The sequence below is a fragment of the Lemur catta genome, chromosome 1 (assembly GCF_020740605.2).
Source record: "Lemur catta isolate mLemCat1 chromosome 1, mLemCat1.pri, whole genome shotgun sequence".
In the NCBI taxonomy this organism is placed as follows: Eukaryota; Metazoa; Chordata; class Mammalia; order Primates; family Lemuridae; genus Lemur; species Lemur catta.
The window spans coordinates 223,994,587-224,009,887 of record NC_059128.1 but is presented as its reverse complement, the minus strand read 5'-3'; the positions used below and the strand labels follow the sequence as shown (position 1 = coordinate 224,009,887).

The 15,301-nt window shown below is 35.9% G+C and overlaps 1 protein-coding gene across 1 annotated transcript in view; it reads right to left on the bottom strand.

The window, feature by feature from the left end:
• The window catches only part of POLQ (DNA polymerase theta), a 98,272-nt gene extending 83,994 nt beyond the window's left edge, over nt 1-14,278 (bottom strand). The window contains exons 1-7 of the mRNA XM_045540178.1: nt 13,993-14,278; nt 13,013-13,192; nt 11,051-11,181; nt 9,446-9,602; nt 7,405-7,513; nt 4,571-4,790; nt 1,732-1,883 (exon numbers count right to left, since the gene is read on the bottom strand). Of these exons, the coding sequence (XP_045396134.1) occupies nt 1,732-1,883; nt 4,571-4,790; nt 7,405-7,513; nt 9,446-9,602; nt 11,051-11,181; nt 13,013-13,192; nt 13,993-14,173 (1,130 nt within the window). The 5' untranslated portion in view covers nt 14,174-14,278. The remainder of the gene's footprint in view (nt 1-1,731; nt 1,884-4,570; nt 4,791-7,404; nt 7,514-9,445; nt 9,603-11,050; nt 11,182-13,012; nt 13,193-13,992) is intronic.
• Nucleotides 14,279-15,301: the final 1,023 nt, after the last annotated feature.

Genomic DNA, 15,301 nt, shown 5'->3' with positions numbered 1-15,301 from the left:
TCCACCCACCTCGGCCTCCCAGAGGGCTAGGATTACAGGCGTGAGCCACCGCGCCCGGCAAGAACTATGTTTTCTTAAAGAATTTCCCAGACTTTTGGATTTTTGAACTTATAAAATTTTTCTTAAAAAATAAACATATTTTCTACAATTGTGTGTCAATTAAAAATAACAAAAACATACTTTTAATATATTATATTCTATATATTTTTAAACTTTTAAGTAAAGTTTTATTAAAATTTTGAAGCCCCTCAGAGAGTTGCCAATGTTTTATTTCATTAAGGACAATTACAAATTTTTTAAGACTTCCACCTATCAATATCTTTATTTCAAAATAAGTCATTTTAACATAAAAAAATTAGTAGGGATAATTTCAGATTTTAAACTTCAGCTTTACGAAAAATGTGCTGTTTTGTCTTTATTTTTCTGGTGAAAATTTCATCAGACACCAGGCTCCAATCCAAACACTAGCATTTGGGAAGCACTGCTACAAATTAAGATAGCAAAACTTTAAGAAAAGAAAATAATAATCATTCTGGTTATTAAAGAATATGTTGTTATGGTACAATGCAAGGAATATAAGTTAATATGGCACAGAAAGCACCAATTAAGGGGCAAGTGGAAGAGCTAATCCACTGTTGGACCAGAGCCTAGCCAATAAAACTTTAGGCAAAGTTTACTTATTGGAACTAGACTTGAGATATCCATCACCTGCCCTCATGATGCCACTGGCATAATGAATTAACAAATACCCCAATATTCTGTGACTAGAACTAGCCTCTGTCTTCCCTATATTTATCTAGTCAAAAGACCACAGGCTAGTAAAAATGGCGAGGCAACAGTGTTCATCCAAGAATCAGTAAAAAATGTATACTAATGGCTATAGCCATTAGTACATACTAGATCACTACTTTGCAATAAAAAAGGAACACATGGACAAATGTAACATCCTAGATGAACATCAAAAACACCATGGTGAGTGAAAGAAGCCAGATACAAAGACACACACATGCTGTATGACTTCATTTATTTGAAATTCTTAGAAAAGGCACAAGTAACCTAAAGTGACAAAAAGGAGATCAATGGTTACCAAAGGCTGGAGACAGAGGGAGGAGATGGAAAGCAAAAGAGAAATTTTAGGGCTCTATTGGACTTGACCTAACTTTTCTTAAATTTTTTTAATATTTCTAGGCTATGTAGTTCATCTGTGAGCTTTTCAAATTGTCACAAATCTCCAATTTTTAAATATATTTATTTTAAAAAATCCACACATAAGTGGACCCACACAATGCAATCCTGTGTTGTTCAAAGGTCAACCTATAGGCATATATTTATATGTATATGTGATTCTTTTTAGAGTCACATATTCCTTTAGAAGTATAAAGAAAGATATGGCCACTTTTTCCAGAAAAATGTGTATATGTGGAGTTTTATATACAATTTAGGGGCTCCAAAGATAAAACTGTTAAAGTCCATAGATCCCGGACAAAGAACCTTAGTATACACTTGTATAAACCCAGTATTCTACAAGTGTGAAGCTGATTAGCCTGAGTGCATGTGTGTATACATCGTCTATAATGACAGGATAAGATTAGATTCACAGTTTTATAAAAAGAGTGCCTAGTGGGCAGGCAGTGACAATGATGACAGAGAGATACATTTTGCTAATATAATCACTAACATTACTTTCAAGCCAATATACTAAGTATGGAGGCTTTCATTTCCATCTGTAACTCACCCTCAGCTTGATGGTGTAGATTATAAAACTCTCGGGCAATGGTATCTGCCAGTTTCTCACACCATTTCTTTGATGGACAAAAAAGTAATACTGAATGGTTATCACGAATGGTCTCATAACATAAACTAACAACATGGTCCTCATCTCCCTAAAAAAGAAAGGAAAAAAATCACTCCAATGGTACTCTTAAAACATTTTCACATTGTTTTAAAATCACTCATTTTGCTTTATGGGGAAGCTTTTTCTACTCAAAGACATAATGAAAATCAGTTACAAAGTCAGTAATGAAACAAAGAAAGAACAAAAGAAGAAAAAGAAACCTCCTTATGATGAAAGGTGAGAAAAATATTTTTTATTCATTCAACTAATATTTATTGAGCTCCAACCCTCAGGCAATGGGTTACAATGGTGAGCAAAAGAAAGTCAAGGTCCTAATAGTAAAGGGGTTAGACTCCTTAAAGTATAGATGATCCCTGATTTTCAATGATTATGCCTAAGATTTTTGAAGTTTACAGTGATGTGAAACCATTATGTATTCAGTAGAAACTGTATTTTGAGTACCCATACAACCATCCTGTTTTTCACTTTCAGTATTCAATAAATTACATGAGATATTCAACACTAAATTATAAAATAGGCTTTATGTTAGATGATTTTACCCAACTGTAGGCTAATGTAAGCATTCTGAGTACATTTAAGGTAGGCTAGGCTAAATTATGATGCTTGATTGGTTAGGTATATTAAATGCATTTTTTTTACTTACAATGTTTTCAACTTACAATGGGTTACTGGGATATAACACCATCATAAGTCAAGGAACATCTGTACTAAACAAATAAATGTAAAATGCAACCATAAGATGTACTATAAAAGAGAGTTTTACGATGTTTTGAGGCCTCATATTTGACAAAAATTTGACAGAAAGACCTGAAAGAAAGCTTACCCTGAGAAAATAATTTAGCAGAGATGTGAAGGAGGGGAGGCATTATCTCAATATCTGACAGAAATGTGAATGCCCTGCGGTAGCCCTGCAAGTTCTCCATACTGGAAGTATGTCAATGTGTGTAACTGGATTAATTGATTCCTCCCTCCATTCACTCATCAAACAAATATTTACTATGTGTCAGATACTGTTATAGGCGCTGGGGATGGAGCAATAAACAAAGCAGGGGAAAAAAAAAGCTCTACTCTCATAGTATTTCTACTCCAGTAGGAAGAGATAGATAAAAACAAGATAAATAAAACACATGGTATGTTCAATTTTGAAAAGGGCTAAGGAGAAAAATTAAACATAGAAAAGAAATAGAGACCACATGAGGGAGGATGCTACAATTTAGATAAGGTGACCAGGGAAGGTCTAAGAAAGTGACATTTGAGTAAAAATCCAAAGGTAAAAGAGTAAAACACACTGACACCTAAGGGAAAAGCATTCCAGACAAAGAGAACCTGAGACGGGAGACTGTCAGTATAGGAAAGAACAGCAAAGAGGCCAGTGTGAAGGAAGTGAGAGGGAAAGAAGTAGGTGGGACCAGAGCACTAAGGAGGTGGAGAGTGCAGATCATGTAGGGCCTTGTAGGCTACTATGAAGACATCAGTTTTTATTCCAAATGAAATAGAGAGCCATTGCAAGTCATGATCTGATGTTCATTTTAAATAAATAACTAGATCCTGATTTAAACATAGACTGAAGGGGACAAGGTCAGAAGCAGAAAGAACAATTAGGAAACTATTTCAATAATCCAGGTAAGAAGTGAAAGCAGTTTAAATAGGATAGAGGCATGGACGTGGAAATCGGAGAAAAAGATCAACAGGAAAGTAGATGAATGTGTTTACATATATATTTATTGAAGTAACCAAGGCATAGCCAGGTGAAATATGAGGTACAAAACAAAGCAACTGAATAAGATTCCATACCAAGCATGCAGAGGCTACATATATATACCTATGAAGATGCTGAGACACATAAATTTAGTCCTATTTCTAACTCTAAAATGACCCTTAGCTGTCTCAGTACTCAGAGACACAACTCCACACAAAAATAAAAGATGCCTCACTCCACAGATGTACACAAGGCAGATCCTTTAGCCTTAGGATTAAAGAATCAGACTTAGAAAATAAAATATTGTCAATTAACTTTTAAAGTGTATTTAGGGGTATGGGAGGGTACTTATTTATAGAGCACTTTTTGATTGCTAAACAATTTTTTAAAAATCATATTTCATTCTTACAGTACTAAAGATAAGTATTATATCCCATTTTATAGATGAAGATACTAGGTTCAGAGAGGTTTTGTAATTCAACTAGTATCAGTCATATCAAGTAACTCTATTAAGTATCAGAGGTAGGTCTGTTAAACTCCAAAAATGATGTTCTTTCCACTCCACTATATATTAATATTATACCTACCATTTAACAAAAGGTTAATTTTCCACAACAGTATTTAGTGTAAAATAAACCACAAGAAAATATTTCCCTAGTTAAAGAGAAAAATCTATAAAATTAGGGTTTTTCTTAAAAAAAAAAATGTTTACGTTATATATCAGGAAATGTATAATATTAGAAGTGTCCATGAAAAGAAAAAGAAAAAGAAAAAATATATATATATTTATATATATATCAGGAAATGATCATCTAAATCAAAGGTACAACTACATTTCCTCTCTCATCATCACCAATTCAAGAGGAAACCGGTGAGCTTAATATTAATGCTAATGAGTATGTAATGTATATTGAACTACTTTGTAACCCCTAATTATATAATTCAAAAATTAATAGCTTGCTTGAAAATGCAAACACAAAGATACTGATAGTAGTGATATAAAAATATTGTTTTACCTTCACTTGTAGAATGGGTTGAAATTCCCTCACAAGCTTCATTGAAGAGTCATATATGGAATTTCCAATTTTTACTGACTCCAAAAGCGGTACGGGACGAAAGTTGGTATGGTAGAGTTCAGCATTCAACCAAGACGCCACAAGATCCAAATTAGGAAGGGTAGCACTCATGCCAACAATCTGCACAGCATTAGACAGAGGACTGGCTAAATCTGCCTGGCTATGAAAAACAAATGAAAATGACATTAAAAGATACAGTATATTAACAGTAGTGCTGCTAACAATATTCTCAGTCATGTCCTTTGGTACACACATGGATATATTTCTTTAGGGTACATACCTAGGAATAAAATTACAAGGTCACAGCTTACTGAGTCACAGATTATCTTCAATTTTAATAGATTATGCCACACTGTTTTCCAACATAACACCTCCATAATCTATGTGTGTTCTATTGTTCCACAATCTTGTCACCACTTGGTATTGTCAATTTCTTTAATGTTAGCCATTATGGAAAGCGTGTGGTAATATCTCTTTGAAAAGGTAATATACATTTCCCTGATTACTAACGAGATTGAGCATCATTTCATGTTTATGGACCATGTGGATACCCTCTTGAAAAAGCCTGTCCACGTCTCTTGCCCATTGATATATTGGGTTGTGTTTTTCTTACTGATTTGTAGAATTTTTTAATGTTCTAGATAATAACTTTCCTCTTTCATTACTTTTTGCTCTGTTTTTACAATTTCTTTCCTTCTACTTTCTGTAGCATTACTTTACATTCTTTTTCTAAGTTCTTGGAGTGGGTCATTAAATAATTGATTTTCAGTCTCTCTCCCTTAGTAATATACACATTTTATACTATCAATTTCCCTTTAAAAACAACTTTAGCTGCATTTCACAAGTTTTGTTAAAAGGCATTTTTATTATAGTTTCAGTTCAAACTATTGAAGTATTTTCTAATTTCTATTATCATTACTTTTTGACCCAAAAATGTGTCAAAAATGTATTTAGTTTCCAAACATGTAGGCATTTTCTAGTTATGCTATTATACTTACTTCTAGCTTAATTACACTATTGTCATAGAATATAACTTAAGTCATTTTAATTCTTTAAAATACGTTAAGACTTGCTCTATAGCCCAGTACATGTTAATAAATGTTCTATGTGTAACCGAAAGAACATGTACTCCACTGTGTTTTGGTAACTGTTATACATACACCCATTAGGTTAAATTTGCTGATTGTATTAGTCATATCTTCTATATGCCTAATGATTTGGGTTATAGATGGTTATCTGCTTGTTCTATCACATACTGAGAGAGATGTATTCAAATCTCCATAGAATGGAATCAATCTATTGAATACCCAGCACAGTGAATGAAAACAGACCAACACCAAGACACATCAGTATGAAATTTCACAACACTAAGGTAAAAGAGGCACCTAAAAACTCTCAGAGAGAAAAAAAGAAAATCATAAAAAGGATGAAGGATCAGCATGGCATTGGGTCTCTCAATAGCAATGAGAAAATGAAGTAATGCCTCAACAACGATGAAGAAAAAGTATTTCCAATCTTGACATTTATCCTCGACAATCTACAAAATACTTATAAGGCATTTTCAGACATGCAAGTTCTCAAAAAATTTATACCCTTAGTAGTGTGTTCACTGAAATAAAGTGTAACTTCCTGGAAGATATTCCCCAAAAAACGAGGAAGTAAATCAAGAGAAAGACATGTGACCCAGAAAAAAAAGCAGCCTCTGACTCAAGCAAAAAGCAATAGAAATGAATGATAATGATAAAGGGAGAGGCCAAGATGGAAGGATCACTTGAGGCCAGGAGTTCAAGACTAGTCTGGGCCACATAGCAAGACCCTGTCTCTACCACAAATAAACAAAATGATCCCAAGATGGCTGCAGTGCAGTACATATATAGATTAACCTATTCAGATTGGAACAACTCAGAAGGCTTTAGGAGAAACTTCCTCAAAAAGATAACTCTGGTAGAAGAGCAAATGTGCTGGAAAACATTGGGTGGAGATTTATATAACTGAGGATGAGGCTAGAGATAAATTAGCATTAAGTACCTAGAAAACCAAGCCATCAAACAAAAAAGATATTTATTAATTTCAGAAAAAACAAAAAGTTATTTAGAAAAGTAAAAGTCATCATAGTATACTACAGCTCAGTTAACAATTGCATTTATATAGTCATAATATTGTAACACTGACTAATGATCTAAGCAAAATTATAACTAAATTTGGAGAATGGAAAGATGAGAGAATAAGGAGAGACAGTAGAAGATGGGGAGAAGATTGGGTAGTGGTGAGTAAAGACAATAAAAGAGAGCTAGATCTTCATCTTCCTTAGGAAGAAATAAATATATAATGTCTAAAATTAAAAACTCAAGTAGCCACATTTAGAGATACCACCATAAATATTTTTTAAAAAGCTAGAAGAACTGAAAGTGGTTACCTCTGAGAAGCAGGGGCTCAAGAAATGTTATTTTTCAAAAATTAGCTTTGAGTGAAATTATATGTATGTATAGTTGACAAATATAAAAACTATATTTTTTAAAACTTATAAAAATGTGTACACTGAAAATAAAGTGGTGAGCAGTCAGAAACTTAAGAATGTTTACAAAGTAATTTAAAATCAATTTCAGTCTGAAGTACTTCTTTTGGAACAAAAACAAACTACTGTACATTAGTTTTTCTCAGTAAAAAAAGTATTGACTCCTTCTCTAATTTATTTAACTCATACTTATTATGCACTTTTGCAGACACTGCCTCACCCTTGGAACCTCAGGAACTCAGTTATTTCAGGTACTCACCAAGACGCTGATTTCTTAGTAACATAGCAAATCTTGGTCAGCAAAAGTTCCAGCAGATATCCTCGGTGAGAGTCTCCCAACATATGTAATTCATCCACAACCACCATTCCTAAAAAGATTTTGCATATAATAGGTTTTATAGAATTTTACAATTCCAAGAAGAATTTTAAAAGACTCAATATCTTACATCATATAGTAAGTAGCTGTCATTACAGTATATTGAAACTAATGCAAATTTCAAATCCTAAAACAAAAATAAAATTCCACATAAGGGGCAATTCTTTTCTAAGATGTTTCAGGTATCATAAGTGGTCCTATTACAACGTATCCCAGATCTAAAAATCAATAATTACCTTCTTCCAGGCTAACCAACCCGTGGAAAACTACCTCTCAATACTCAGGCATTTCTAGATTGGCAACCTTATTGAAATAAACATACAAAAAAATATCTTAAGACATCTGTCAGTGGTGTATTGACTTTTCTATGAAAAACAACCATACTCATGTTAGAAAGTTGCTTAGAAAAAACAGAATCAGGTCAAGAAAGAGATGATTTTAAGGAATTTTTTTATATGGTAGGCTAGTGAGTCCCCCTACTGCAAAACATACATATGATCATAATGCCCTTCACTACTTGAAGAATTGAACCAATACACTAGGAATAATGCTCAAGAATTACTGAAAATTTAGTATCAACCAATACTTTCTTTAGTTAAACATTTTCATAACATAGTTTCCACATGCACTGGTGTCCCCCATGACAAACTTTCCCCACAAAACTCAACACCTGTCAGACAACTTACTAATGACACAATACTCTTTTTCCTTATCAGTAAGCCATCTCCAAATTGCACTGTTTGATGAATAATTTCAATATTTATTCATTCATCCAAAAAAATATTTATTCTACCTACAGTGTGCCAGGCACTGTGCTTGGTATAATACAATGGATATAACACTTACTAAGAGTCTACTGCAATCCTCAAGATATTTAAAGTAAGCTGGGCATGGTGGCTCACGCCTGTAATCCTAGCACTCGGGGGAGGCCGAGGTGGGAGGATGGCTTGAGCACAGGAGTTCAAGACCAGCCTGATTAAGAGTGAGATCCTGTCCCTACTAAAAATAGAAAAAATTAGCCGGGCATGGTGGCATGTGCCTGTAGTCCCAGCTACTTGGGGGGCTGAGGCAGGAGGATCCCTTGAGTCCAAGAGTTTGAGGTTGCTGTGAGCTAGGCTGACCCCATGGCACTCTAGCCCCAGCAACAGAGTGAGACTCTGTCTCAAAAAAATATTTAAAGTTCATTATAGTCCCAAGTAATAAGACAATTCTAATATAAATTGTGATTTCTCTCTTCAAGCTTTATAGAACAGAGCCCACGTCTTATTAATCTTTGATTCCCACCCTCCACCCCTACCCTACCACTTTACCATGATGTTTTTAAGTTCACCAAGTTCTCAATGAGTAGCTGATATTCCTGCTACTTCTGCTGCTGCTGCAACCATTCTACTCCTATTGCTACCTCTATGTAGCAGCCTTTCCTTAATGGTAAAAAAAATGCATTAAGGTAGAAAATCCTTCCAGACCCCAAGCTCAAATACAGTATCAGTTTCCACAGCTCCCCACAATTTCCATGTTAAATCATAGTCTCTGTGTCCAGGCCTAATCCAGACATATAGCAAAAGAATATGATAATGAATACACATATACACTAATTGCAGAGATGGCAGATCCAGCCCTAGCATGTTTTCTTCTGTTCCTGGTAAAGTTTAGACAGGAAATGACTGAGGGCTCAAGGATAGCCTCTATGTTTTTGTACAGTACCAAAAATGCAAGGTATTGGAGTCAATTACAGCAGCGGGACACAAAACTTATACTTTTTTACACACAGAGTTCCCAACATCATAGATGCCAATTCTCACCTCCAGAAGTAGATGACAAATGACAGAGAAACAACATTGGATATGTAGAAATCACAACAGCTCCACTTCACTCCATCAAAAATAGCAACAGAAAGTATTTGCTTATTTTTTCAGTTTCTTACCTAACAGATCCATCTTATTTTCCTCTATGAGGCGATTGATCAGACCATTGGCTCTCTCAATTGTGCAGACTGCAATATCCAAGGAAGAGAAATGCCCTGTTGGAGAGGTACTTCCCATATAGCCGCCTACTTTTATTCCTACTTCCTGAAACAGACTCTGAATTGAGTAAAAAGGAACAATGCAGATGAAAAAATTTGAAATTCATGAGTTATAGAATGGTTCTATCCCAGAACATAAACATAAGTATCAAAAGACATCAATCAGATTTGTCAGTTGCTCCTGGCCAGGACAACACCTAGTTCTTTTTGGAATCATATACTAAAAATATAAAGTTTAGAACTGACAAAACTCAGTACAGAGATTTCTGTTAAGACAGAGTCAAATAAATTATGCCATTTTAATGGCAGCATTTAATAATCTAAAAAGTTCTAAGAGTTATTTATAGAAATTAAAATTGGAGAATATCTAATAAATAGCAAGAAACTAGCTATTTTTTAATATTACTATAACACTTTAAGAAACAAATTTATATTACATGAGGAAAATAGTTTCATTATCCCACTAATGACCATTTTTTATGTAATGGAAGAAAAGTTTTTAAAAGTCAAATTCAGTGGGACTTTGAAATTAATTTTTTTGTGTGAGTTTAACTCTTAACTAACATACCTTCTCAATAAAAAGGATCCTTTCATCATTTTGTTACTTTGGGTCTAAGTTGAGAGATGTTACCGTGTAGGACCAGCTTTGTTGGCTATTTGGCCTCTGAAATAACTGTTAAAAAGATTTATAGAACCATAGAATTTTAGAGCTGTTCATTCAATAAAATTTCTCTGAGAGTTTATTAAGTTAACCCACAGTGCTAAGGGTTAACACCCTCATTTTACAAATAAAAAAACTGAAGCCCAGCAGGTCATGTGCCTGGCCTGAAGACACAATGGCAAAGCTGGGACTAGCATCTAGATTTTTTGAACTATCAGTACAATGATCTTTCCATTCCATCAGCACAATTTTTTCACTGCAAAAATCGTAATAGTAAATTTACTCTATTTAATGAAACACTGTATTTGTGAAAATGCCTTAAAAATTAGTGAGTATCTTATCAACATAAACCACTATTACTCGTTTTCACAGGAGAAGAGGAACAGACTACAAACCTGGAGCTTTACATCAGTATCAATGGATCTTGTCCTTCATCTCCTAAATATTCCCAAATGGCCCTCAACTAGCATGCGATATGCTTCCTTAAACACTCTTTCCTTTCTTTGCTTCAGTCCAGTCCTAGAATTTAGTTAAAATGCTGATTCTTAATTTGCATGTTTATATGCTAATTGAAGTATTCTGATTATTCCCTAAGGAAAAGCTTCCAAAATTTTACACAATTTTTACCAATTACTCTTTTAATTTGATGGCCCTTTCTCCTTTATATAATAATTTTTTTAGAAGTTTCCTTCTGTAAATTTTTAACAGTCAACTGGTAAAGCTATGTAGGATGCAATAAAAGAAACTGCATTCCACCTGCTTTCATAATTCTATTTTAAATGAATAAAGCCAGGACTGCCAATAATGGGCCCTTTACTATTTCAAACTTAGTACGAGAACATTACCTGGAGATAGTATTTCTTCTCTTTAGCCACAGAAACAAAGGGAAGAATAAACAAAACTTTCTTCCGCATTTCCAAAACCCGCTTCAAAGTAAGTAATTCCGCAACAAGGGTCTTCCCAGCACTGGTAGGAGCTAAAAAATGATTATTCCAAAACGTTGTAACAAAAATAAGTAATATTTGGTACACTGCATTAATAAACTTTTTAAGCCATATCTAGTACTACAGAGCCTAAGGCTAACCTATCATTAAGGCCCCAACCAGGGTTTGAAACCTTTATACCCTGAAATGCCCCTGACTTTAAACCACCTGTCTAAATAGTCTTGTACTAAAAATAAGAGTAAACAAATCTTTATAACAGCAGTAAATGATGAATATTGAGTACCTAGCTTGCACCTAAGATCATTTCCTTTAAGTACCAAATGGTTAAAAGTCCTACTTTGAGGAAGATGATGAACAACTTTCATATATTGTGATAGGAGCTACAGTGGAAGTTGAGGGAGAGTAGCTCTACAAGGAAGCTTATGGAAAAGAAATAGAACTTATGATAAGGGAAGGAAGAAAGGAAGAGGAAAGGAATGCTAAAAGCATAAGAAACAGCATGTGCAATGGCCAAGAGGAAAGCCTGGCTTGTGGAGATCACAGTATGTAATTTAGTAAGCCTGGAGCATAAAGTACTGCAGGAGAATGAAAGAAGAGATCTGAAAGTGCCACATGAAGAAGGGTTTATAATCTCTCCATGTAAGGAGTTTAGACTTTATCCTGAAAGAAATGCAGAGTGACAATAAGTTTTACGAAAGGGAGTGATGGGATCATATTTGTTCTTTATAAAGATCACTTTGGCTGCAGGAGCAGAACAAGACCAGAGAAAAAAGATAAACTAGCTACAAAGCTATCACATAATCTAGAATAAAGATGATAGTGAGCTGCACCAGGTAATGAACCTAACAACAGAAAGAAGTCAGAACCAAGAGATAATTGAGGTAACAGACACAGGACTTGGTAATTAAGTGTGTGAGTGGTGATCAGAGTTATGAATGACACCCAAGTTTTGGTTTTAAGCAATTAAAATGGTTAGGCCATTTCTACTACTACCACTAACTACCACTGTTAGCATTTACGAGTACTTCCTACGTACCAAAAAAAAACCAAAAAACTGTTCCAAGCTCTTATATGTATGAAATAATTTAGTCCTCCCTAAGCGCTACCAAGTCACACACTCTCACAAACACACACTAAGTAATTTGCAAGGTTGCACAGCCAGTAAGTGATAACAGTTTTCAAACCTAATCAGTCTAGCTCCACAGCATGAACTTGTATCTACTGGTTTCTTTAATTCTTCTTTGTGACCAAATGAAAAATCTAAGTGACTCATGATTTCAGAGACAACTGATACAAAGGAATTGCCTCTTACCAAATAATTAGATTCTAAAGTCAGTGTAGTAAGCACAGGTTAAACATAGTGTATGTCAAAGTTGCCCTTGAAATCCCATATAAATCTCCTATATTCAGAATTACGGGCAAAAAAAAATCTCCTATAAAGTATATTACATATGATTTTGTATATACAACCCTGTACAAGCAGGTCACTTTATAAACATATAATGTATAATGTTCATACCCTGAAAAGCAACTGAGATCAAACGGAGGAATAGCCAATTTACATCTCCCATCACACACTCACTCGGGGACATGTTAGTTGAGCAGAACAGCAGAATTGCTCACTCTTTATACTGTAATTTTTCTTGCTTTCCCCCTGCCAGCCATATAACTTTCACAATGGAAATACGCATATGCTGAAACTCCAAATTTTCATACATATTTCAAGACATTCTCTTGTTACAAAGCACTGCCTCACCCACCTTTTAAAAAAAATAACTACCTCAATAGATATCATTCATATCATTATTATATTCATAATATCTTAAAAATGGTTGATAAATTAGTTTGCATAAACTTGAATACCTGAATAAACTAAATTCTTTCCTTCCAGGACTTGTCCAAGCAAGAGACAATCTGCCTGCCATTCAAACATCTTTTTTACACCAAAACTGTGATATTTGTCCAGAACTGCTTTAGGAAGTCCCCAATTTGCCAATAGCAGCTTGTCTATTTGGTCGTCAGGAACTGTCTGCTTGCATTCCCCTTTCAGGAAAAAAAAAAGAATTAATAGTTTAATTTAGTTCTACTTCTAACATATGACTTTAATAGTCCTCCACTGTGTATTGGAATGAAGCTATTTAAAGCACACCTGACTTCAAGAAGCTTATGAGAAATTGGCCATGTATAGAAAAGTAATAGTAAATTGTTATTTATTGGATATAATTTTTTTTAAAGCCCCAAACAAAAACTTGTGCTATACACAATGGATAAGAAGTGCTGGAATTACGGGGGGGCGGGGGGTAGGGCAAAGGAGGGACGCAGGCGATGTGCGAGCATTCCAAAGCTAAGTCAGGGAAGTTTCTATTTAAATTTTAGTACTACCATGACTGCACAACAACCTTAAGTAAAGAATTGAGTCAATAGTCACTGGACACCCAACTAATCTAAGAAAATGTTACAAATTCTGTCTTGTCTTCCCCTGGACTTCCATATCCTGTGCCCATACTCAAGACCTGACAAGCAGTATAAGGATCTGTAAGGAATAGTGGGCACTATGAGGAGCGAGCCCCTCTACAGGTGATGGGGTTTGGCCAAATAGGAAGTTGTTTCCCTAACGGTTGAAAGACCCAGAGGCACCTGAACATTACTACCCGGCGGTCACTGAAACACGCCTATGTCTGAACAGAAAGTAACCTGCCCCACCAGGCCTGAGTCACAGAGAAAGAGCAGAAGCCCCGTGGGCTGTGCAAACAGGCAAGCTCCACGCGGTGAGGACACCTCCCGACACATGGCCCGGGGGAACTGCCCACCTCGCCTGCAGCCTCCAGGGTGCCTGGGAATACCTGCAGCTGCGGCCGACTGGCCGCCTCGGTCCTTCAGGCAGCGTCCCAGGCCTGGGGGCGGGCTCAGCACGGACCCAGAGAGGAACAGGGGACTGTCACTGCTGTCACCACCGCTTCCCAACAACGAGTCAGAGCTTGACGCTGAACGCCGCCGTTTGCCACTCCGACGCGGAAGATTCATTGCGAACCCTTCTCGGCTATTCAGCTCAAGCCACAGTCCCAGTGCCCTACCGCTCCAGAGAATCCTGGCCTGGTGACAGGTGTAATCACCATCTTCCCGCTGGTCTTCAAACTCAGGCCTCCAGGCCCGCCCCGGAACCATAGAGTTCTCAGTGGCGAGAGTAACCGGAAAAACCATAGAATCGTGAGGAAGGAGCGGCTCTCGCTGGCATTCAAAATTCCCGGCGTCCGACCTCCGTTGCTGGTTAAAGTGAGACGACCAGGGTTGGACCTAGATTAAAGGAGGAAAAATACGGAATCTTCATTTTTAATCTGCGTTTATAATCAGACTGACCTAAAAGTTTTCCTTCTCTTTTTGTCCATTTCTGGTTTGAATAGCCAAGTTATGCTAACTTCATAAAATGAGCTGTCCAATAAGTACATCAGGGAAGTAGCTTTTAACATTATTAGCATAATTTTTTTTAATTATTCCATATTTTGTGTGCAAAATGTCATACAAGATAACCCACGGTTTCTAATGGAGCTTAATTTGCCTCTCTCTCTTAGTGTATGATGGTAGGGCAGGGGCTATTTCTGTACACAATTTCTATTTTAGCCCTCATACACAGCGAGGAATGTGTAATAAGGAGTCAGGAGTTGCTGGCCGACAGACGTCTTAAATAGCCATATGAATGCTGCAAGAAAGGGGCTCTGAATGTACCTGAGGGATCATTCTGAGCCAAGAGCTTATTAACGAATCGGTGCTCTACCGTTTGGCAAAGTAAAAGCAAATGGGTTCTGGACGTAAAGCGGTGCCCGTCAATTACCTAGTTGCACAATTCATTTCGCCAACCAAACCTAATAGGTGACAGCCCTGCCCTGAAGAGGCTGTGCTATTCTAGAGCACTAAAAATCTCAAAAAGCCACTCCAATTAAAAAAAAAAAAGACTCCAATATAAGTCTGGGAAATAGCACTTGAACATCAATTCTCTTGTGAAAACCTAATTTTTTTTTTTAAGGAAGTGATTTAAATGACAGTATTACAATGTTCCACAAGATGGAGACATTACTCCATGAAGGAAACTTTTTCACCTATGCATTCATTCATTCAACTTCTGTTGAACATCTGCTGTATGCTAGGCACGGGGTA